This window comes from Tympanuchus pallidicinctus, unplaced genomic scaffold (assembly GCF_026119805.1).
Source record: "Tympanuchus pallidicinctus isolate F22 unplaced genomic scaffold, pur_lepc_1.0 scaffold1, whole genome shotgun sequence".
Classification (NCBI taxonomy): Eukaryota; Metazoa; Chordata; class Aves; order Galliformes; family Phasianidae; genus Tympanuchus; species Tympanuchus pallidicinctus.
Window position 1 is genome coordinate 108358645 of NW_026294618.1, and position 23730 is coordinate 108382374.

General features: G+C 39.0%; 1 protein-coding gene across 3 annotated transcripts; it reads left to right on the plus strand.

The window, feature by feature from the left end:
- Positions 1–5445: 5445 nt before the first annotated feature.
- On the plus strand, positions 5446–23219 carry PAPOLG (poly(A) polymerase gamma). 3 transcript variants are annotated; one of them, XM_052687140.1, is made up of 23 exons: positions 5446–5528; positions 7239–7397; positions 7488–7554; positions 8182–8263; positions 8347–8456; positions 10458–10511; positions 11436–11547; positions 12191–12280; positions 12826–12964; positions 13126–13198; positions 13281–13401; positions 13695–13779; positions 14181–14234; positions 16222–16341; positions 16648–16757; positions 18484–18605; positions 18692–18858; positions 19681–19787; positions 19864–20087; positions 20861–20932; positions 21404–21460; positions 22212–22323; positions 22441–23219. In XM_052687140.1, exons 2-22 carry the CDS (start codon positions 7246–7248, stop codon positions 22308–22310), a joined length of 2217 nt encoding a protein of 738 aa, XP_052543100.1. In that variant the 5' UTR covers positions 5446–5528; positions 7239–7245; the 3' UTR covers positions 22311–22323; positions 22441–23219. The 3 variants fall into 3 exon arrangements, with proteins under 3 accessions (XP_052543100.1, XP_052543110.1, XP_052543091.1); XM_052687131.1 differs by having other exon boundaries at positions 5453–5578; XM_052687150.1 differs by lacking the exon at positions 20861–20932 and having other exon boundaries at positions 5452–5578.
- The last annotated feature ends 511 nt before the right edge of the window (positions 23220–23730 follow it).

The window sequence follows — 23730 nt, forward strand, 5'->3', positions numbered from 1 at the left end:
GTTCACTGCTATCTCTTACCATAACCATATTTATCATCCCACACAGCATGATAGATGGGTAAACCCTGAGAGAATTTGTTACAAGACGTAGCTTTCCAAAATTGAATTAATGTTACAGTAATGCTGATATTTGTCAGGAAGTAAATGCATATTTACATATTACTGCTGACAAAGATCTTTCCCTGATGAAACGTGGTACATTACAGAGAAGAAATTTTCCATATATATATATAAGAAAAAAATAATCCAAAGTCTGAATAAAATATTTGTCTGATGAATTATGCAATACTAAAACACTGTCCACTGAATTGAGATTATTTCTACCATAGCAGTCAGTTTCCATATGTTGAAGCAGAAAGGTTAAGGTGCACTTGCTGGTGCACGAGTGTCCATGCAAAAACCCCTCCAAATAACTTTAAATTCTCACAGAAAGACTAGGATGGGATCACAGCAATCATCACAACCCAACCCCATCTGCCACAAGCAGGGATACCAACTACTAGATCAAGTTGCCGGGGCCCCATCCAACCCAGCTGTGAGTACCACGAGGGACAGGGCATTCACAACCTCTGAGCAGCCTGTTCCAGCACCTCATCACAGTGAAAAATTCCCTTGATATTTAAACTGTCTCCTCTCTTTTGGTTTACAGTCATTCCCTCAGGAAACAGACAAAACATTTAGCAGGAGATAGAAACATGCCAGCAATGGGTTAACTAGAAAGTGCAATAGGACATCCCCTGTTCCAAGACACACATCTCCCCCTCCCACTGCAGTCTCCTCCCGCTTTTATTCTCTCCTAGGGTCTGCAAGATCTTTTTCCCCCCACTTACACACCGCACTTGGTTAGCATGTGACACAGAGCTCAAGTGTAACACCTGCTTGCAAGCTCAATCACTTACAAAACAAGATAAACTGGCAAGGTCAGTTCTCTACAAAACAAGATAAACAGCTGTAGCCACATATACAGCTTCACTTAAAACTGTCACACAGCCCATGGTTCTAGTCACATAGGCATCCAGTTGTGTTCTCTCCCAGAATCCTTTGTTTCACCTCGGGATCACTCTTCGATCAGAACCTCTAGGTCCCTGACACACCTCAGCAAAGTCACTCTCAAGGAGTTCTTTTTCCAGTCTGCATACATATCTAGGATTACCCTGATCCAAGTGCTAAACAATGTACTTTGCTTTGTCAAACCTTGTTAGGTTCCTGTGGGTTTACCTTTCAAGTTTATCAAGGTCTATCTAAATGACATCCCTTCTTTCTGCCACATCAACTATACCACTCACCTTTGCGTCATCAGCAAAGTTGCTGAGGGTGCACTCAATCACATCATCTACATCACCAATAAGGACATTGGACCTTATTATCCGTCCCGAGATAGACCCTTAGGACACTGCTTGCCACCAGCCTCCACCTGGACATAGAGCCATTGACCATAACCCTCTGGCTGCAACTTTCCAACCAGTTCCTTATCCACCAAGTAGTCCAACCTTGAAATTTATATCCATCCATTTTAGAGATAAGAATGTGGTGTGGGACCATATCAAAGGCCTTGTAGGAGTCCAGGTACAACAATATCAGTCGCCTTCCCTTTGCCCATCACTTCATCATAGAAGTTCACACAGATTGGTCAGGCATTACATTCCCCAGTGAAAAGTGAAATAATGCTGGCTGTCACAGACTATCTGCTCATCCCTCATGCACCCTAACATATCTTATGGGAGGACTTGTTCCAAGACCTTCCCCAGCACAGAGGTGGCCTGTAGTTTCATGGGTCTTACTTTCTCCTTATAAAGGAAGTGATGTTTCCTTTTTTCCAGTCACCATTTTTCACCTCATTTTTCTTCAGTGATCAACACACTAGAAAAAAACATCAAGCAATTCACCAACTAAAATTTAAATTAAGGGCACATAGATGAAAATCTTTCTGAAGAAAGATATCTTTTTATGGGTTGCAGCACATAAACTACTTACAGGAAGCTGATAAAAAGCTGCAAGACTAAGGAAATAGAGTAAATCATAACTTTTCACTCACAGATATGTACTGCTTGATACCATCATCACACAACTCTAGCTTTGCTCTTCCTCACAGATATCAACTCTTCATAGACATCTCATTTAGTAAAAGAATTATCTCCAAACAAATATGTACAATCATCAATACATCACCTGATAGATGGTATGTGTTGAAAGAGGGATCTAAGCATATAAACGTTCACATATCCAGAAATGAGAGTTCACCTTCTAAAACTAGCATTGCAATATTTGACTGCAGTAATACTTACACGTAATCCTGTTTTGCTGTCCTCCAAATGATAAACTGTCAAGCCATCTTCCTAACATGGGAACATTGAGTACTTGACAAGAAGTTGTCTTCAACTACACATTTGCAAGTATGCTGTGTAGAACAGATATGCACACCTGGATGCATACAATTCACTAGATACAAAATAGAAGAAGGAGAATCAAAGCAGAGTAATTTGTAGGGAGAGCTAATAGTTTTTCAACTTACGTACTGGAAAAGGATGCAAGCTTCTGTGTATGCTGTCTCCCGAGGATGCACTAACCTAACTAATAGAATCCTTAGACTTGGAAAGGACTTCTGAAGTCCATCTAGTTCAATTCCCCTGCAATGCACAGAGACACCACAGCCAGACCAGGTTGCCCAGGGCCTGATCCAGACTTGCCTTGAAAGTCTCCAGGGACAGGCATCAACCACATCACTAGAACAGATCGCCTCACCACCTTCACTGTAAAAGATTTTTTTCTTTATATCTAACCTAAATCTACCCTCTCTATGCTTGAAACCATTTCCCCTTGCTCTATCACCACAGACCCTGATAAAGGTCTGTCCCCTTCTTTCCTGTTGCTCCCTGTTAGACACCAACAGGCCGCTCTCAGGTCACCTCACAGCTTCTCTTCTCCATGCTGAACCCAGCTCTCTCAGCCTGTCCTCATAGGAGAGATGTTCCATTCTGTGGAGCATCTTCGTAGCCATTCTCTGGATGCTCTCCAAGAGGCCCACATCTCTCCTGTACTGAGCACTCCACACCTGGACACAGTGCTCCAGGTGAGGTCTCACAGCACAGAGCAGAGAGGCAGGATCCCCTCCCTCAGCCTGCTGGCCGAGCTGCTTTTGATGCAGCCCAGGATACAGTTGGCGCTGGGCTGGGAGGGCACACTGCTGGCTCGTCTCCAGCTTCCCATCCACCAGTACCACCAGATCCTTTTCATCAGGGCTGTGCTTCATCTTTTTATCTCCCAGTTTGTACTGGTAATGGGATTTGCCTCACCCCATGTGCAAGATCTTGCATTTGACTTCATTGAACCTCATGATGTTCACCTGGGTCCACTATTCAAGCCTGTCTAGGTCCCTCTGGATAGCATCCTGTCCCACTGGTGTGTCGACTGCATCCCTACAGCTTGGACTTAATCCCGCAGTCCATTCTTTGTCTATCAAGCAGTCCACCCATCAAATCCCTATCTTTCCAATCTGGAGAGAAGGATGTTGTGGGGTACCATATCAAAGACCTTACTGAACTTGAGATAAGAGCCACTGATGTCATTGCCCTTGTCCATTGAGGCAGTGACAGTAATCCAGAGCGAGTAATCCAGGCTGTTATTGTTGCAAGTCAAGTAGAAATTTATCTTTGTTCAAATCTTGTATGGCTACCCTCAATTATAGCAATATGTACTTCTGTCTAGGAGAATAATCACAACAACCTAGATCAGAGAAAATTATTATGGAGCTGCTATATGAGTTTAAGTGGGAAGAGTCTTATCTGTGGAAGATACAGAATTTCACTGGGAGATACTGAAAGCATCACCTCATCTTCTTCTCTCCCTACAGTCTATTGTCACTCCTCCATTTTTATCAGTAGTTCTGACTACATGACCATAGAGTTGATCTGATCTAGTGAAAAAGAAGAACTTCAAAGATTATCTTAATTTGCATGAATTGTATGCCAAGTGAAAAGCTGGTTAAGTGTACTTCAAATGAACAAATATTCTTTATAAGGGAAAAATGGCAAGAAAAATGGCAACCTTCTACTGAAAAAGCACACTTCTAAACAAGCATCCCCAGTGGAACATGGAGGCTGTAGAGAAAAAGGAATATGAAATAATAACAGCAAAACCTATACTTAGCACCTAGCTACTTTTCATTAGCCATTTACATCATAAAACTCTAAGAGTAACTAGCATGTAGCTTCCCATAATTAGGTTCTAAAACATAGAACACTATCATTGATTTAACACAAATGATACAAGAGCTACAGACCAGAATGCATGAAAACACAGTTTACGTATAACTACTTATTATGATGCACTTCACCAAGAAGTTGGTAACAATCTCTAATAAAACAGGAATACCAAAACACATCTTTATTTGCCTGATAGAGTGTACTTTCGCTTTCAGAACAGACCAGCAATTAAAAGTAAAGAAACTAACATAAAACAAACAAAAAAGCCATCTGTAACACAATGGAAAGTGCAACAAGGCAGCAGAACAGCAAGATCCCAGATTACAGCAAGCAAGGATCTGCTCAAAAACATAACAGAAAAAAAAAGAGAAAAAAAAACCCACTTATCTTTAAATGACCTAGAATGTCCTCAGGTGTAGGGGAGATGATGAGATACCCTCACCAATTGCCAACTGTTAACTGAGGTCTGGGAAGGGATGCATCCTGGCTCTGCCCCTTCTCTCACTCAGGCACACTGCATGCCCCTGAGCTCCCCTGGGACAGCCCTGCCTTCCCAATCACTCAATCGCAAGTTCAGGCCATGACTTAGCATTTCCACTACGCCATCCTATATTACTGTAAGAAAACAGATTCTGTTTTTCTAACACCATCTGGATAACTTGTACACATAGCAGAAGAAAACATTTGACAGAGTTCAGTGCAAATAGCTAGTAAAGAACAGGCACATCTTGTTTTCCACGAAAGAATATCACTTTAGAGATGGCCACTATACTCAATCTCCTCAGTTCTGCCCCTCAAGAAAGACTCCCAAGTGTTTTTAAAGATAACGAGAAGTTGGAATGCCATTAGGATCACAGGATCATTATGAAAATGCTGCTCTTCCAGCAGCCCACAGCTGCAGCTCTCCACAAGCAGCACACTGCTGCTTCCTTCTGCCTGGCCACACCAAACCGCAGCACAGCCTGTGTTTCTCAGACACCGATCGCTTTTCTCTTGTTCAGTCTACTTGCTTTCAGCAGTCAAATTCAGCTTGATTAACCACCATTTGCATTTAACACGAGAGTTTTTCTTCCCTGTTACACCTGAAGAAAAACCCGACGCCCCGTTAAGCATTACAGGTGAGTTAGCGAAAGGTGCCGCGTCTCACTCAGCGGCCGTACCGCAGCCGCTAAGCGGAGCTCCAGAGCAGAAGCAGCGCAGGTTCAGCTCGCAGACGAGGTGCGGCCTTGCCGTGGGGGCGTGCCCCGCGCCAAGCCCCGCCCGCTGGTGAGCGGGAAGGAGGCGCGGGCGGCGCGCGGCATAGGAGGGAGCGGGGCGCGGGCTGCGGTGGGTTCGGCAGCGCGGTGTGCGGCGTGCGCCATGAGGGAGACGGGCGGGTGAGGTGGCGGCGGGACTTTTGGGCCGTTCCTCCTTTTCCCCGCGCCTTTCTTTGAGGCTTGTTTTTGACCGCGGTCTTTGATGCCTCGTGTGAGGGGCTGATGGGTGGGAAAGCTGCCTGGTTCGGGGAGGCCCCCTAAAAGCGTAGGAGGACCCCCTGTGAGGGGCGCGAAGGGCGGTAGAGTGGGTTAAGGGCTCCGTGAGGTTAAAAAAAAAAGGAAAAAGAAGTGAGTTGGTGTTGTTAGTCCCGGATCCGTGTGGCTCGGGGAATGGATTGATTTAAGTTACGTTCCTAGGTAAAACTAGAGCCTACCAGAAGGGATCATTGGAGCAAGGATGTGTGGTGTGTCTGAGTGGTGTCGCTCTTCGCGTTGTTCTCCGAAGGAAGCGCTGGGGCAGGCTGTGCCCTCCTGTTCCCTGATGAGCTGCCGGTGTGTTTTTGCTTAGGTGTGATGTGCAGCAAACAGTAGAAGCAACACAGGCTCTTCTTCTGTCTCCTGTGAGAATGGTGTCGTGAGGAGAACGATATTCATTATGGTTGCCCTCACTTATGAGCTGGAAGTTGGCAAAGTCTCTGAGCTTTCTAAAAGCATAGTAGCAGACACTTCATTTGAGAAACAAGGCCACGAGAAAGAGTGAGGGAAAGAGTTTAAAAAAAAAAAAAGCCACCAGAAAGGGTCCACAACTAAAAGCTGCAGCTACAGTTAGATAAAGCTACACGGAGGTAAATCCTTCTTCCCTCAGTGGAGGAGTGAAGACAACGATTGGAAATTTAAAAGCAAGCAATCAGTTTCTATGGCTCCTCTAGGTCAGCCATTGAAATTGTCTTGTGGGTCTTCCCATGTCAGCTGAACGTATTGGGTACCTTAATGTTTTCACAACTTGTTGACTAACCCAGCTGATGTTTTATATATATAATATAAATGTCTGTGCACGTACAGCTGAGACTTCTGAACTATAGAAGTTGGACATTGTTAAGAGCACAAGGCTCTGCATAAGCTGCAGATTGGTTGATAGTTTTCATTCATGTTCTTCCCTGAACAAAATAAGAGAGCACTGAATCTTCAGCATCGACTCTGTTGAGTAGACCATGCTGTTTTCTGTCCTCCTTTACACTGAAGTGTAATACCCTTTCAACATCAGTAGAAGCATGGCAAATCTGTTTTTTTCTATCTTGCAGTTTGCTATTGTGGTATCGTGCTTCAATGTGACTACAAGGAGCTTGTCGTAAATTGTTTTGATTAATGTTAGCAGGAATCTGGTGGGAGTAGCTTAAGTTAAACAGTGTGAAACAGAAATGTATCTAGAACTTCTGCTGTAGACAGGGTTGCCCTTAATGGATATCAGATCTTATTTCCTAGTGATTTGTTCTGTTTACGACGATCCATATAAAATGCATTAAGGTCGAAGTAACTTAGGATGTATTTAATATTCATAACTGTGGTTTCTTTAATGGTTTTGACTCTCAGTATTAATAACTTAACACTTGCAATCAGAGCACCTTAAAAACTCATCTAAATGGTTTTCTTATCGATATTAATGGCGAGCAGAAATTGATTTGGAAACCTGCAAGGTGGAAGATATTAGTGAGGTTTTGGTTTGTTTCTTTTTGTATGTTTTGCTTCTGTGACGTCTTCAGTATTTTTTTGTCTCCCATAGTACTTCTATGCTGCAGAACCAGCCACACAGGCACTATGGAATTACCTCTCCAATTAGCTTGGCTCCTCCAAAGGATGTAGATTATATTCATACTCAGAAGCTAGTTGAAGCAATGGAGTCATTTGGAGTATTTGAAGATGAGGAGGAATTGAATCACAGGTATAAAAACACAAATATTAGTTAATCTCTTGATTTTTATTTATTTATTTATTTATTTTAGAACAGATTTAATGTGAGTTTTATTTGCAGGCTGGTGGTTCTTTGTAAACTGAATAACTTGGTCAAAGAATGGATTTTTGAACTTGGTGAGAGCAAGGTAGGAATTCTTATTATGCTCTTATTGAAAAAACTGAAGCCTCATTGTTTCTATTGATGTCACACTACTGACTTACGCTAAACTTACGTCTTTACTCTTAAGTGTCAAGCAGAGCTCTGGTAACTGGCACTGAAATATGGTGGAAAAAATTATTCATATCAAGATCTTGAAGTCTTTGAGGCAGTGAATAAACTTGCGAAGCAGCTGTATCAATTGGTTGTAGCAGTTAACAAAGATGAGCATTTCTGGGGAGTCAAATGGAAGTTAAATGGGCACCAATTTTTGCCCCAAACAGCTTGAGGAACTCAATCTAATATGAAATTATGCTAGACTTGCCTATTGTATAAGATAATGTTAATTAAAGTGCTTCTTCTGCAGGAAAGGCTAATAGTAGGGTCTTAATTTGTATAAAAATAATTAAAGGATTGCTGCATTGCTCACGCTTTTTTGAGTTGCAAGTGCTTACTTTAGAAAAAAAAGTATTAGTCTGTTGGAGATTTGACTGACAACGCAGTACAGGAGTGGAAAGCCACGTTTAAGGATGTATTCAAAGTAACTCATTCTAATTAAACTTGCACATAGTTCAGTCAGTATTATATTCTAAAGAGAACTTTCTTCTACCTGCAGAACCTTCCCCCTTCGGTGGTAGAAAATGTTGGTGGCAGAATATTTACGTTTGGTTCTTACAGGCTTGGAGTACACACCAAAGGTAAAGTTCTAATTATCTGATAGTAGTTTAAATGATTGATAGTGGCTACCAACAGTAATAGGAGAAATTGAATCTCTCTGCAGGTGCTGACATAGATGCTCTTTGTGTTGCTCCTAGACATGTGGAAAGATCAGATTTCTTTCAGTCATTCTTTGAAAAACTAAAGCGTCAGGAAGAGATAAAAAATCTAAGAGTAAGTAAGCTCTTCCTCATAGACTGTGTTACTTCTACAAATAGGAACAATTGTGTTTGATATTCACATTAGTAGTGAATATATTTCAAGTTCTTGACCATTTTAAACAATATGTTTTGTGGTATGAAAATGTTGAAGCCAAGCTTTTGGTTCCTTTCCCCAGTGGCTGTACATAATGGGGATCTTTGTGGTACACTTGTCCATATACCCAGCTTTAGCAAACACTGAATTTGCCACTAAGGGTTTTGCTTTAATTTTAGATGCTGTGAGGGGCTTGGAAATGAGGTTATTACTTGCATGTAGAAAGCAGAAGGGTCAGCTTAAATTTAAGGTAGATGAATATGGTGTAGAAAGGCTTTTGTCAGTACTTCATAGGGCTGGATTTGCTTCAGTATTTTCAAATCATTTGTCTCCTTTTCTTTTCTGGGTACTTAGCTTGAGATTTTGCAGCATTGATGCATATGAACAGCTGTATATAACGCTCATGGGGGCACATGTAAACGTATGTAAACATTGCTGCTTTGTAAAATCACTTCCAGAATGTTGCATGTCTTACGTATAAAACTGAACTCCTGACCTGCCAACTTCTGAGCAGGAGTAATACCATCTTCCTTGGGGGAGGGAAGTGAAAATACTATAAATGTTATTCTAATCAAGACCTTAAGGTATGTATTATTCAAGTATCTAGTGAAGGTGTTGTGCCATGATGGGGTGTATCTTCTATAGGAGGTGAAAGATCTTCAGACTTCTGTCTGTATGGCTAATCAACACAGATATGATCTTTACTCAAAATATCATGATACTATTTCACAGCTAAGCTGTAAAAACTTATTTTTAAAAACAGCTGTTTGCTTTGGCAGATCTAGTGGATAATACCAAAGGTGCTTCTAGAACAGCCATTTAGCATTGATTGTCACCAGTTAAATCTTTGACATCAGCTTGTGCTTCACTTGTTGAGTTAGTGATTCCTGGTACTAAGTCTCCAAGAAGTCCATGTTTTTGAGTGCTGTAATACGATTTGAAGGATATTTCGGGTCATTAGTTTGAGAAGAGAAGTGAATGTGTGAACGTTTTTGAGAAGGCGGGGGATTTTGCCCTTATGAGTTCTACTCTGGTGCTAGCCTTTGGTCTCCACTGTAGGCCAGCAGTCACGTGGCCTTTTGCTGAGCAGAGGCTAGTTTGCTTTGCACTGGTCACTTTCCCTGCAGGCTGCTGGATGTTTTCTTACCTATTTTTTTATATGTTAGAATTTAATCAAATATTTCGTGCATCCTTTTATTTTCATGTCACTTGTTTTGTTTGCAGGATGCCTGAATTGCTTATCCCTAGATGTAGCAGTCTTACCTGAATGCTGCTTGCAGTCTGACTCTAGCTAAACATAGAAGGAAAGAGAGGCTTTGTTCTTGTGGGGGGTAGGCACTAAGCACCTGGAACGGCTGTCCTTCAGTTGTTTCTCCTAGAAACATGAGCTAATAAGCATAGCTCTTATGCTTACACTAAGATTGGAGGCTATGCTTGTTGATTCTTGTCTGCTCTGTTCTTAAAAACAAACAAATTCAAGTTTTCTAAGCTTTCTAATCTTTATTATAAGTTGACATTTTTCTTGGAAAAAGTCAGTTGAGTCAGTTTGATCAAAGTCAGTTTGAGTCAGTTGAGGCCAAGCTTCTTATTTAGCAAAAGTGCTAGCATATGTGGCTTCCTGCTTTAAGTTATGGGGACAGTCTATGCGATAGTTTTTTTGCTGTCCAAACCTTAGGAATGGAGAAGTGCTTCCCTACCTTAGTTTTCCTCTGGCAGTCACATTGGAAAAGCTTCATATGTATAAGCAATGAGCTTAAATAACTTTAGTATCAGTACAATACTGCCTGCAGCTTATCCAATTTTGTTGGTTCAGAGGCAACTCAGTACTTATATGAGTACTATAAATTCTTTATTTCTTTGTAGTCTGAGGAAAATGACAAAGTAGCAAAAGGGGGTTTTTAATTATCCTCTCCTTCCTAGGCAGTAGAAGATGCATATGTACCTGTTGTTAAGTTTGAGTTTGATGGCATTGAGGTAAGAATTCTTTTTTTGTCCTTTGCAATAGGATAACTTAGCATCATCACAGGTCTCTGAAAATTTTACCAGGGTTTTGGTACCTTAGGGTTTTTAGAAAGATGTAGGAGAACAGTTGTACCACAATCCAGGGGAAGACATTACAGCTGAAATGGAGTTTGGAGAAAAGTAAGTCCTTAGGAAGCCTGGCACACATGAGAAAATCAAGGATGTTTTGTTCTAGATGTGTGCTGTCGGCCAGGTTTGCTTGCTTGAATTATTTCCATCTCACAAGGAGTGTGCAGACTGGAAATAAAGGCTAAGGCTTTGCTAATTCTTCTTGGCTGTGACAAGCTAGCTTTCTTCAAAAGGCTGCGTGTTGTGCATTTCACTGTATGAGTTGTGGGCACAGTAATAAACATGCTATTGCAAATGGGGGAAAAAAGTAACAAATAAATGCAACAGGACAAAATGAGGAAGTATTTGCTTGATTTCTGCCTACATTTGTTGGTTGTAGGAATCCTTGTATCTTGAATAAATGTTTTCCATTAAATGAAGGCAGGTGTGTGTTGAAGTACCCAAGCATGTTACTGCTTGATATCACTATCATTAAATAATAGTTTATCATCTTCTCGTGGCTTTTGTCATGTAAAGACATTTTCTTAACTTAGGTTGTACTAAATAACATAGGCTCAGAGGAGGTTACCACACATAATGCTGTCTGCTGTGGTTGAGGTCATGGAGTTAAGGTGCAACTTTGTTTTTTAAAGGGAAATCTAAGTTCAGAGTCTGAAAACACCCCCCCCTCCCCCCCCCCCCAAAAAAAAATCAAAAAACCACCAAAATCTTTTCCCAAACTTTTTTATGTAAGCTAGAAAGAAGTGATGCATTGTAGAATTTGTAAATAAGCTTCAAGCAACTTTTTTTGTTTGATACTTCTTTAAGATTGATCTCGTGTTTGCAAGACTGCCTGTGCAAACTGTTTCTGATAATCTTGATCTCAGAGATGACTCGCGTCTCAGAAGCCTGGATATAAGATGTATACGGAGCCTAAATGGTGAGTGTGTTCGTGCATCTTCAGAAAGATGCTACTAAAACTGGTATGGAATGCATGCTACTTCATCCAAGCGTCTGTGTGAGATGCAGAAACTGATCTCAGTATACTTAAAATCTGAGGGGGTGACGGTGGGCTTTAAATTTAAATGCTTTCCTTAGTAGTGAGTAGGTAAGCCTGTATCTCCTGTTCCATTGGTTGTGATGTGCATTCTTACAGTGTACCATGGAGTTTCTCCAAGTGAATAAGTGAAGCACTTGATAGAGAAAGAGGCATTGTGATTACTAAAAAGAAAGATATTGAGGATACCTGAATCCTCACCAATACCAACAGATACAGCTGTTGAAAGAAAGCTAACTTTCAGAATAAGTGTAGAAAGGCCATATTTAAAATTTACTGGCTGGAGTCTTTAAAAAAAAAAAAAAAAAAAAAAAGTTGTATCAGTTATCCAAAGTGATCCTGAATGTTAGGTGTAATCCAGGTAATGCGAAACAAGTGATCCAGAGTTGTATTAAGTTGTAAGCAATTGATCCAAAATAACAAAATCATGTGATACATATGAATTGTGTCAAACATGAAATGGACCTGTAGCTGTTACTGCAAACTTTGATACTTAACTTTTTTTTTTTTTTTTTCTTTTTTACAGGGTGCAGAGTTACTGATGAAATATTGCATCTAGTACCAAATAAAGAGAACTTCCAGCTCACACTCCGTGCAATTAAACTGTGGGCAAAACGTGAGCAATGTGATTTTATGGTCTTTGAAATTTTTGGGGGAGCTTCATGCTGGAAAGGAAGTTAAAAATCATTAGAAATACTTCAGACAATTCTTTTAAATGTTAGTTTTTTTTTTTTTTTTCTGGGCAGTAGACATAACAAGATAAGATTCTTATTGGGAACCTGACTACGAATGGTAAAAAGGAAGCCAAGTTTATCCAGAATCCTTGATAAATAATGAATTGGGAAATATCTTAATATCTTATGGGAGTGTAGTTATAGCAAGTGCTGGAACAATGGCAGATTTTTTTTTTTTTTTTTTTTTTTTGTACCTCTTCACCCTCCTGGAAAAGAAGTCAGGGCAAAACAATATCTGTAACAGTATAAGCAGATTTCAGCGCAGTAATATTTTGGGAAATGGTGTAGTAATGATTATTTATCAATGTAAGAACCAACCCTTCTTAGCTGCTTTTTTTTTTTTTTCTGTGCTATATGGTCTTGTGAAGTCTGTGCTGTAAATTTGAAGGGATGTAAGAATAGGCTAACTGCAAAGTATCCTTTCTAGGACGTGGTATTTATTCCAACATGCTGGGATTTCTTGGTGGGGTTTCTTGGGCAATGCTAGTAGCAAGAACGTGTCAACTCCATCCAAATGCATTGGCTTCTACTCTTGTGAACAAGTTCTTCTTGATTTTTTCAAAATGGTAAGAGCTATTGCTTATGCCAGTTACGGTCTATAAAGTAGTAACCTTTTTAAAGCTGGTTCCTTAAAAATGGTATTAACAACATTCAGTCCTAGCCTGAATTACATGTCTGAGTTTTAAAATGGACAGTTGTTTATCAGTTAATGGGTTATCTTTTATAGGGAATGGCCAAATCCTGTACTGCTGAAACAACCTGAAGAGAATAATCTTAATTTACCAGTATGGGATCCTAGGGTATGCAGAAATTAAATACAAAAGCCTTAAAACTTTCTTGTGGATTAAACTGATGCTGAACAGAACTGTTTTAACACCTTAGGTCAACCCATCAGACAGGTACCATGTAATGCCAATCATCACCCCAGCCTACCCACAGCAGAACTCTACATACAATGTATCTACATCAACACGAGCTGTAGTGGTAGAGGAGCTCAAACATGGTAAAAAATACAGTTCTTTCTGTGCTTATTAACTGATTAAAAAGTATAATGTTTACTGTGTGGAAGCATTATTTGAGTTGGTTATGTTTCATGAAATGTCCTGCTCCTTCAGGTAGGATGGACCACAGGGAAAAGATCTCGAATTGTTGACCAACCCAGTTTTACAACAAAACGTTGTAGTACGCTTGCTTTGCGTCAAGGGAATTCTTGCTTTTCATCTATTAATGTTCAAAACTTTTATCTTGCAGAGTTTATATCGTGTTTTTATCATATTTTTGCAATGTCAACTGTAGGTCTCACAGTTACAAATGAGATTCTCCAAGGAAAGTCAGATTGGCCAAAGCTCTTTGAACAACCAAACTTCTTTCAGAAATACAAGTATGTATGAAATCTGTTTTCTGAACTTGGAATGATTTAGGTACTGGTGAAAGACTGGAATGTTATCTAAATAGATGGCGTTAATGTTTACTTTTTACCTACTGGAACTGGTATTAGATTTGTAATAAGGATGAACGCAGGGGAGATGCAGAAACTGTTGTGTTACCAGCTGATTTTCTAATCAGAACATCAATTGCAGTGTTTTGAATGTAATAACAGAATGCGACTCTAAAGAATGTGGTAACTTTTTCATTTCACAGTTAATACTGTGCTGAATACAGGATACAACCTTACATACTTACATTACTGTCTTATCTAGATGTCATGTTATCTATATATAAGTTTTGACTTTGTTTCAAGGAATAAAGTCCTCAGCCAGTTTATTTCTGTTCTTATTGTAGGCATTATATTGTACTGACTGCTAGCACCTGTACTGAAGAGCATCACTTAGAATGGTAAGGCTTGAAAACTTGGGCTTGGTACACAATTGAAATACAAGTAATTGTTGCACTTTACTGTTAACTGTATTAACAAATTAAATATTAAACTGTGAAATGTGGCATCATCTACTAAATTAAAAACTATCTATCTTGTAAAAGAAAACTAGTGTAAATCTTACTGTTTTGTGGAGTTATCATGAAGATCTGAGTCACAATGAGGGAGAGCAGCACTAGTGTGCAATATACGTGAAGGTCAGGTGTTCTGCATCATCTGGAACAGCAGATGTGTCTCCTTACAAACATCAACACATCTTCAGTTAGGAGGTTCCTTGTTGCAAAGGCTCTATCAAACAGGGATTACTTGATGTGACCAGGTCTGTAACAGCCGCTGGAGAGCCAGGTATTTTACAGACTTGAAGAGCAGTGGTCAGTGCACCCCCAACATATATATTATTTTCAAGTTACACTTTACTGAAATTCTAATTTTCTTTCTGTGTATTAACGGATTGTCTTGTGCACAATTCCAGCTTTCAATACAACCACTCTGTAACCTTGAAAGAATTAATTTATAGCTTGTTTATTAGCTGTAATATGTGATTTACAATGAAATTGTTCTTGAATGCTAATTTGCTCCAGCTTGGTAGTCACCTAACTTCAGAGCCTGCTTTTTCCTCCAGTGAAGTCAAACAATACTGTTTCATCTGAGTGAGGCATCTGCCTGACAGTGCAGAGCATCTGTTGTAAAACATATTTACTGAGGTTTTAAGCTATTATGCGTTTAGACCCGTTACATTTTGTGCTGAAAATCAGCACTTCAGTATGACTGGTAGTGTATAAGTAAGCTGTAGAAGTGCTGATCTGCTTCGCAAAACTTTGTGAGAACAGCCTCAGTTACAGTTGGAGGAAGCCACAGCTTATGATGTGATGTTTGGCACTGCCTTAAGGGAGATACAACAAAAATTCTGGCCATCATGTGCTGAAAAACTTTATGTATGTTGAAGCAAGGAGTAGTAGGTGAGGAATTAAGGTACTGTGACTTCATTCTTAGCTTTGCATTGTGTTATATGTTAAGTATTTTATATTCCCTGTTAACTATTTTGAAATGTTCTCTGAACTTTGGAATCTGTCCACTTCAGTTGTATCAGCTACTGCTTTGTGTCAGTCACAATTAAGTGCAACAAGGATTTATGGGTGGAGGGCTTAAGGAACTATGATGTTTTTTTTTTTTTTTTTTTTAATACAACAAAGTTTGCATCCAAATATCTTGCTTGCAAGATGAAGAAAATTCTGACTTCAGTAAGAGCTGAAGTTTTTTAGTGGTAGAAATTGAGTCAAATGAGGCTTGACTGTGTATCTGTGGAAACATAAAAGCAATAGATAGACTTGTTTCAGTTTGCTTTAAGTTCATAGTTCTTGGTTGGATTTGGGAGTAGACAACACATCTGTTCATTAGTTTATTTCCTGTAGATTTTTAACTGCTTTCAACGTTAGTGGTGTTCTTGGGTAAAAGGGTGAAGTGGCATTACTCTGTGGGCATGGTTTGTGTTCTTGAAGTTAAAGTGACTTGTATCTTAATTATAGGAACTACATTTTCTGTTTGGTTTGAGGAGGATTAAACACTTCTGTGTTTAATCTGTAGGAATTCCGTCTTCACACAAATGTGATTGTCCTTGATTTTCTTTCTGAACTGCTCATCCTGATGATCTTTAGGGTTTTGCCTACTTTGAGATGCAGGTAGAGATGCTGGGATGTGCTGACTATACTCCCACAATTCTGATGAAATGTAGTCTGTGATGAAAATAAAAACAAGTAGGTAAACTTTGGTCTTCGGAAACTCTAAAGCTCGGCTATCACTGGGTTAGTCTCAAACTGCAGTGTGTGATCTCCTGTCTTTTCAGCTGGAAGGAGCTTATTCCTTTTTGGTTGATTAGCATTACGTTATAAAAGGACATAATTACTCTTTTGGGCACGGTAAAGCTGAGCCAATGTTTCTTGTTCTTAGGGTTGGCCTCGTTGAATCTAAAATTCGCGTGCTTGTTGGGAACTTGGAAAGGAATGAATTTATAAATATTGCACACGTAAATCCGCAGTCTTTCCCTGGCAACCAAGAACACTGTAAACAGTGAGTGTCGTTACTCTTAAATACAGTTTAGCCATTGTATTAACTTGTTTACATTCATTTATCTCAACTTGTCCAGCATGTTCTGCTGTGTACCTACTGCTCTGTAGGTGCAAGATTCTGAACACTTTGGATTTTTTCAAGAATGGCAAACTTCCAAGAAAAGTACTTGGAGCTTAAGTAAGGGCTGACTTCAGTATTTAATTGCTGTGTACAGCCAAACCGTTGTCTCAATCCTTTGTTGAGGCTACTCATCAGCATACTTGGCATGTCTGCATAAATGATAGATTTCTGAATCTGTCTCTCTAGGAGTCGCTATGTGTCAATGTGGTTTCTGGGAATCATATTTAAGAAATTGGAAAGCGCAGAAAGTACTAAGATTGATTTAACATATGATATACAGTCATTCACAGATGCAGGTAAGCCTATGTTTTATTTTGCTCTAGTCTCGTTTCTTTTTTGGTTCTACTGGAAGTTGCATCCTGGAGTGAAATGTACTTCCCCCTGTTAATTATTATCTAGGGACCAACATAAAGGGTATCTTTAAAATCTTCCAGTTCTGGCACTTTAATGAGGTCCATCTTAAAATGGATGTGTATTGGTCATATACAAAATGATGAGATGTTTCCAGATGCTATACCAGAAGCAAGGGACATAGGACAGATAGGTCTGGACTATAGTATTCAACAAGAAAATGGTAGTGCTACTGTAAGCCTAAAAATCCCGCTGTTCTAGTGGGTGAGTGAAGATCATGCTGAGTTTGTTGGTGGAAGAACTGCATTTCATGAAGCAGGCGGTCAGATGTGAATCTTGTAGGTGTTGACTGGATATATCTACAGTTGTTAAAAAGGAGTCAGTTGTGAGTTGCTCTGAAACAGGAGGTCAGCTGCATCAGATTCTAAAGACTTACAGTATTTTTCTGATATGTTTGTGTATGATAACCTTAAAAGTTCATAAGCTGGTGATCTGTCATGTTGTTAATTGCATGCAGTCTTGCATGTTTAACTTCATATTCATCTCCTATCATTACTTTTGGTAGATGTAACAGTAATATTGTATGTATTGTCAGGTAAGGCTAAAATAAAGAGAAAGCAGGGGAAGGAGTCATTTGAAACTACTTTTTTCTGTAGCCTTCTACCTCCTGACCTGACTACTCGTGAGTTTCTCAGAAACACGTATGCTGTTAAGCTCGTGGCCTTATAATTTGCTAAAGAAATCAGGTTGATCTTCTGAAGTGGTGTTAGGACAAATAATTTTGAACTGTGAACTTCCTTAAATGTTTATTATGCTGATGGAGAGTTTATCAACAGAATAAGCTTAGATTTCCACTTAAAAATGTGGTAAAAGCTGAGCGCCTTACCTCATGCTTTGGGATGTAAGACCTAGAAGATCGCATCTGAACTCATCTGAATTTTTAAGCTAATGAGACTTCCTTCCTCAGACTCATGCTGTTGTCTAATATGTACTAATTCTGCTGAGCTAGTGTAACAGTTAACTTGCATTAAAAAAAAAATAAAATAAAATGCAGGCAGTTAAGGAAAACTGTCTTAAATTGCAATTCTGGTAAGTCAGATGTACCTCGGATCTAGTTTTTGACTTTTCTGGAAGACTGAATTCTTGAATCTGAACTGCTGGGAAGTTGGATGATATTACAGAACTGTTATAGGGAGGAGGAAAACACAACACAGTTGCACCTTCAATATGAAACTAGTCTGAATCTTGAATAAGGCATCTGATGTCTTTTCAGCTGTGCACTAATAGGGGTTCTGGAAAATCAACTGGATACCTTCTCTGTTCTGAATCAGAAAACTAATGGCAATGGAATACTATTTCCTTTAACTTAAAATCAGTCAGATACAACCTGCAGAGTCAGCTATAACCAAGTACATAAACACATTTGAACTTAAATATCTGTTGCGTGTCTGGTCTGTACTGGATGTGAAACGGTCTTGAGAAGACAAGTGAGCTGATGTGCTGTGTGGAGGACTGGAGTTGCATTTGGTGGTTAGTTGGGTGAGAAACTTCTTATTCTTCACTTAGGCAGAACAGATTCAAAAGTTGCTTCTTTCCGAATAAACCGTGTAGCTTTGATAAATATGTAATGCAAATGTTATCATTAAGCTACGATACCAAATTCCGTGTTAGTTTACAGGCAAGCAAACAACATTAACATGCTAAAGGAAGGTATGAAGATTGAGACAGCTTATGTGAAGAGAAAGCATCTCCATTATTTTTTGCCTGCAGGAACCTTACAAAAAAGAAAGAAGGTATGATTACAAATAATGTGACTCTTTTGCAAACTTTATCTTGCTTACTACTTGTTTGGAAAATGAAAACTTCCAATTTGTTTCAGCAAAGCATGCTAAATATTAGTCAAAATGCTACTGGGCTTCGGTGCAAAAGGGCCTCTTCAAATGAAAGCTTGAACAGTTCCAGAGACGACAACTCCAGAACACCATATAATTCCTCTTCATTAAGTATGATATCTAAATTGGACACTTCTACAGCAGAGATGGAAAGGTTAGTATGATAACCTTAGAACTGAGAAAGCTGCTGTTAACTGACTCATTATAAGAACAAGGTCTAGGACTTCATGTTTAAATCCATGAAGATCATGAGAATGTGGGATACCCCAATGGCTTTGGGAACAAAGGTGGAACCTTCTTTGGGAGTGAATCAAAGGGAAATTGTTACAATAACTTCATACACATCAGTATGTAAGAATAGAGTAGAATTTGGTAGTAGAGCAATTATTTGGTTTGGAGTATAAATAATTTTAGGTTAGAATACAACTTTTTGAAGCTGGAGTATTTTATATGTAGGTAACTGATCTTTCTAACAAAGCATGGTTAATGCCAAGCAGAGTTGAGTTCTATTACCAGCACTGATCTTGATCATAAAAACTCCAGAGCTGCTACTGAATTAGTGGGACTCTGTAAGAACTTGGACGTAAGATTCTTCAGTGTATTGCCAGCTGTAATTGGGCTTAGTTTGGTATTGTAGAAGTAGCATTTAAAAAAAAAAAAAAAAAAAAAAAAAAAAAAGAGGGGGTGGCACCTGTTAGAAGAACAGATGCTTTCAATGAAGAAAGTAGCATGGAGCACTATGTATGCAAAGCTGAGAAAAAAGTGCTAGTATATGGAGGCTCACCTAAAGAAAATATTCATCTTTAGTCTGAAATTCAGTGGAACAATCTGCCAGATTGCCAGTGAGTGTGCCTGAGCTGCTTAATAGAGCTAGGGAGTAGACTGTTTTTGTTGTGCATGAACATTTTACAACTGATATACAATATTTTGAACTAGTATTTTATTACACCAGCGTTGTGGAAAAACATTTTTACAGAAATGCCACAGTTTGGAGAACGAATGGTGCTAACAATAGAGAGAAGATGACTCATGTAGCTGTGTCACCAGTGTCCAAGGGAATCTCCATTCCAGTTATTGGTTCAAGTACGTATTAAGGTGGTAGGTGGAGTGCAATCTTTAACTTTATGACCGAGGTCTAACAGTTTGATGTTTCCTGCAGAAATGGAGGCTGCAGTTGCCATAAGAACATCAGGACCTCCATCTGACTGCACCATTCCTACAGCAATAGGACATAACGCTGTTTCTCAACTTAAAACGCGTTTTGTCCAAGGACATCATGAACTAAGTGGGACTCAAATTACAGCTTCAAAGAGTGCTGCACCTAAACGGCCTCATTCACCTGCCTCAAAAGAATGCTCCAAGAGATCAAAAGACAGAGAAAAGGTAGAGAAGAGGGGTTAGCCTGAGGAGGATTTGAAGTAGTAGCTATTGATACAGAATGAATCGGATAACTGATAAGAAATATGTATGTACATCCCTAACAGATTCAGGAGTCTAAACTTAAGTATAAGGATGGTTTTACTAATGCAAGTATTAAAAATTGTCTTGGATATAGTATGTGTCTGGTGAGCAGTTCTTTTCATGATCTGACACTGACTGTTTCTAGTCTGACATCATATCTAAATGCTGCTATTTTTGTTCATGCTCCAGCCAACTACCAAAGGAAATAGCTCATTTGGAAGCAGTTCTTAAAACAATTTAGAAAACATCATAACTGTCTCTAACCGAAGCAGATAGCATCTTACAAACACAGATCTTCTTGTGCTATGGAAGAGAGTGTGAAGTTGCTTGTTAAATCTTGTTTTCATGAAAGCTTTAGATTCATGCTTAATTAGTTCTATTATAGAAAAAAATCTCCTTTTAGGGCTGCTTTTTGAGATTTAACCTTTGCTTTGAGGCAGAAATCAAGAACAATTCAACTCAATTTTGCATCTTGAAAAGCACCACCAACCTTTGGAATTATTAACTAGTATTGAATATTTCAAGTGTAAAAATGTAAAGGAAGAATAGTAAGAGTTCTAAGTGATCTGAGATTTTTGTTAATGTTCTCAGTGTCTAAATGTTATTATAAGAATGGCTAATATGACTGAATGCTGTTATCTGGGTATGAAGGTAACTTTAGTCTAGGAATTGAGTCCTGTATATTTTGTTTTTAGTTAATTGGCCAGGATTCAGCCTTCAAAGATGATGGTAATCCGGAAGATGTAAAGAGAAGATCTACAGAAAATGTAATTTCAGGTGGCTTTATTCAAAGTAGAGTAAATGGAGTGTTCTAATGCTGAGAATTCATGACATACTCTACACTTACTGATGTAAACAAAAGTATACTGCGTAGTCTATGCTTGTCATGCATTAAATAGATTTTTCTGTATCAGCAAATCAAGTTGTTAAAGACTAGAACTGCTATAAAGACTGAAGCATTTAACCCTTCAAAAGAAGATACAGAGCCCTGTATTTATTCCTGCTTTCTATGAACTCTTGAGGGCACGTTCTCAAATCAGGATATGGTCTTGTTGAAATACCTGAAACATCGCATGTATCCTTATGGGAACTTAATGAATGTGTAGTATTTATCTAAAAGGTGGAGGATGTCAATGCACATGTGTATTTAGCTTTGCTCTCTGTAAGTAAGTAAGTCTGTAAGTCTCAAAGTAACAAATTTGAGAATAGTACCTAATAGATCCTTTTTTGCTGTTTAGGTTGGCCTTGGAGGAAAAAACAGGCTGATTGCAAGTATTGACACATCGAGGTCACAGGTATTGGGAAGCAAAATTAGATTTTTCCTTGTATGTGCAAAGGCTTACGTACTAACCTCTGAAACTGATTCTTCTAGTAAGTGGTAACCCTTTACCTTTCATGCTTCTGAATTGAGTTGCAAACAGAAATCCACATTTGCAAAGAGAAATCAAAGATTCCAAGAACTTATGCTTCGAGATCCCTGTCGCCATTTGACATCTCCCATCCTCAAAATGACAGATTATTTCCAGTTTGCTTTCTTATTTTTTTTATTAAAGTGATGTGTATGTTCCTTGCAGACCTTTTATAAGGTGCTCTGAGCTCCAGCTACTTTTAAATATTTGTATACTGACTTCAGTGACAGGGCTGGAAGCTTCAAAGTGTACAAATAAATCAAATTCTTGAGTCAAGTGGAATGTTGAAGAACTGGGGGGTTATAAGAGTGGAAGTACACTAGACAGTAGAGACATTGTATTCCGGATCAGTGGATCCAAGAGGAACAGTAGCTGCTTCTATTACACCTTTGGGCAACTTCTTTTCTGGCAGGAGATGTTTCTTTTCTCTCAGGAATTAAGTGTGTGGAGAGGAAAATGCTACAAAATGGTAACTAAATAAGTGTGAAAAGTGAAAAATATCCTTTTCTCTGAATGTTTATTTTGAGCTATACTGGTTTGAGATATAAGGGATAATCTATTCAGCTAGGAAACTTTTATCTGCTACTTCTTAATGCACTTATTTTTTTTCCCTGTGGCATCTTTCTGTGTGTTATAGAGGCTCTGCAGCGAAGAACTACCAGATTCTTCATCTCCTGTTCCAACAAATGGTATTCGTATTATTAAAAGATCCATCAGACTCACCCTTAACCAGTGACCAGAATCTTCAGGTAAAGATGATATTCCTTTGTTTCATATTATTTTGTGGCTCCCAACAATAAATGGAGGGTTACTGTTGTCGTGCTGCAATGTTACCTAGTTAAACACTTGTGTTTTTTGACTTGCAGGTATTGTAAGAAACTCCTCTGTGTAGTTTTTACAAGATCATTTGCTGCTGAGTCACTGGCTATGGAAATCATACTGCTATTTTTAAGTAATACTAGTTTAGGCACTCGCTTCCTTTGGAACTGCTTCATGTGTACCCTTGCAGTAGCCGTACTTAAGCCTTTTTAAAAGTCTTAATCACTAGCTGAAACAGCTTTTTGAAAAAACCACAATCAACTTGTCTTGTGACTTGGATTCAGGATGTATGTAAACAGGGTTGACTAGTCACTGCAACCACATTGTGGCTTCGAGTATGTAGGTATGTGCTTATTCATGTGTGCTTTCCTAGTTGATGTGGATTATTGTTCTTATCTTAAAGTATCTTCCAGTTTGGCACACACACCCTGTGCATTCGTCACAATGATGCTCAGTTTTGTACAGGCAGTAGTTTTCAACTGTCTAGCACAGCTGTGTACTACGCACCTATTGTCTCTCATAGAGGCCCATAAATAATCTTCACTATTGAAGAAAGTGCAATAGGACTCTAAATAGTTACATGTAGCAGTCTTATATCTGGCTCTATAAACATTTATAACACTTCTTACCCAGTTAAGTGCATTAGAGTTTTTTGGGGGGGTGGAAAGAAATAACTATTGATTAAAAAAGAACAACAATCTTATGCTATGTTTCTACTGCAATTTCTTTATAATCTGGTATTTTTTGTAAATGAAGTTGAATGTCTTTTCCAGAGTATTTTTGTATGTATTGTAAATACTATCTTCCAAAGAAATCTAAAACTTCAGTCTCTTGTTTCCATTTTTATGAAAATGAAAAGTTCTTTTTAAAAATGTCAAGCCAGAGGTGTGGGCAGGGGCAAACGACGTTCTGCAAAATGACAGCCGTGCTACAGGCAACCTGAGCCAACAGTGCTGCTGCACTGCTGCTGATGCTTCCTTGTCTTGAGTTAACATACCCTGAGTGAATAGTGCAGTTGGTAAAGTGAGTTGACAACTGATGTTCCAGTTTGCTATTTGGGCAGTAGATGCTCCTCTTAAAATGAGTGCTTGTCTTACAGCAGTTCTGAGCTTTGATCATCTTTAGCATCCGCATGAAGTCCCAGTAACAAAACTGAAGGATCCTACAAATCTTGTGAAATCTTCCTTCTCTAATATTATCCCTACTGCTAGTTTTCCAAACTTGTGAAGAGAGCATGACCATACTTAAAGTAGATACTTAGTTCACCCATATTACACTTGGCTTCACCCTTTCTTCAAGCACCTTTTTCTTTTAAAAAGCTTGGCTGGGTTTGAGAG

Coding starts and splice junctions, on each gene's coding strand:
- PAPOLG (XM_052687131.1), top strand. Junction 8,457..10,457: donor AAGAGATAAAAAATCTAAGA/GTAAGTAAGCTC, acceptor TCTCCTTCCTAG/GCAGTAGAAGATGCATATGT. Junction 13,199..13,280: donor TACCAGTATGGGATCCTAGG/GTATGCAGAAAT, acceptor TTAACACCTTAG/GTCAACCCATCAGACAGGTA.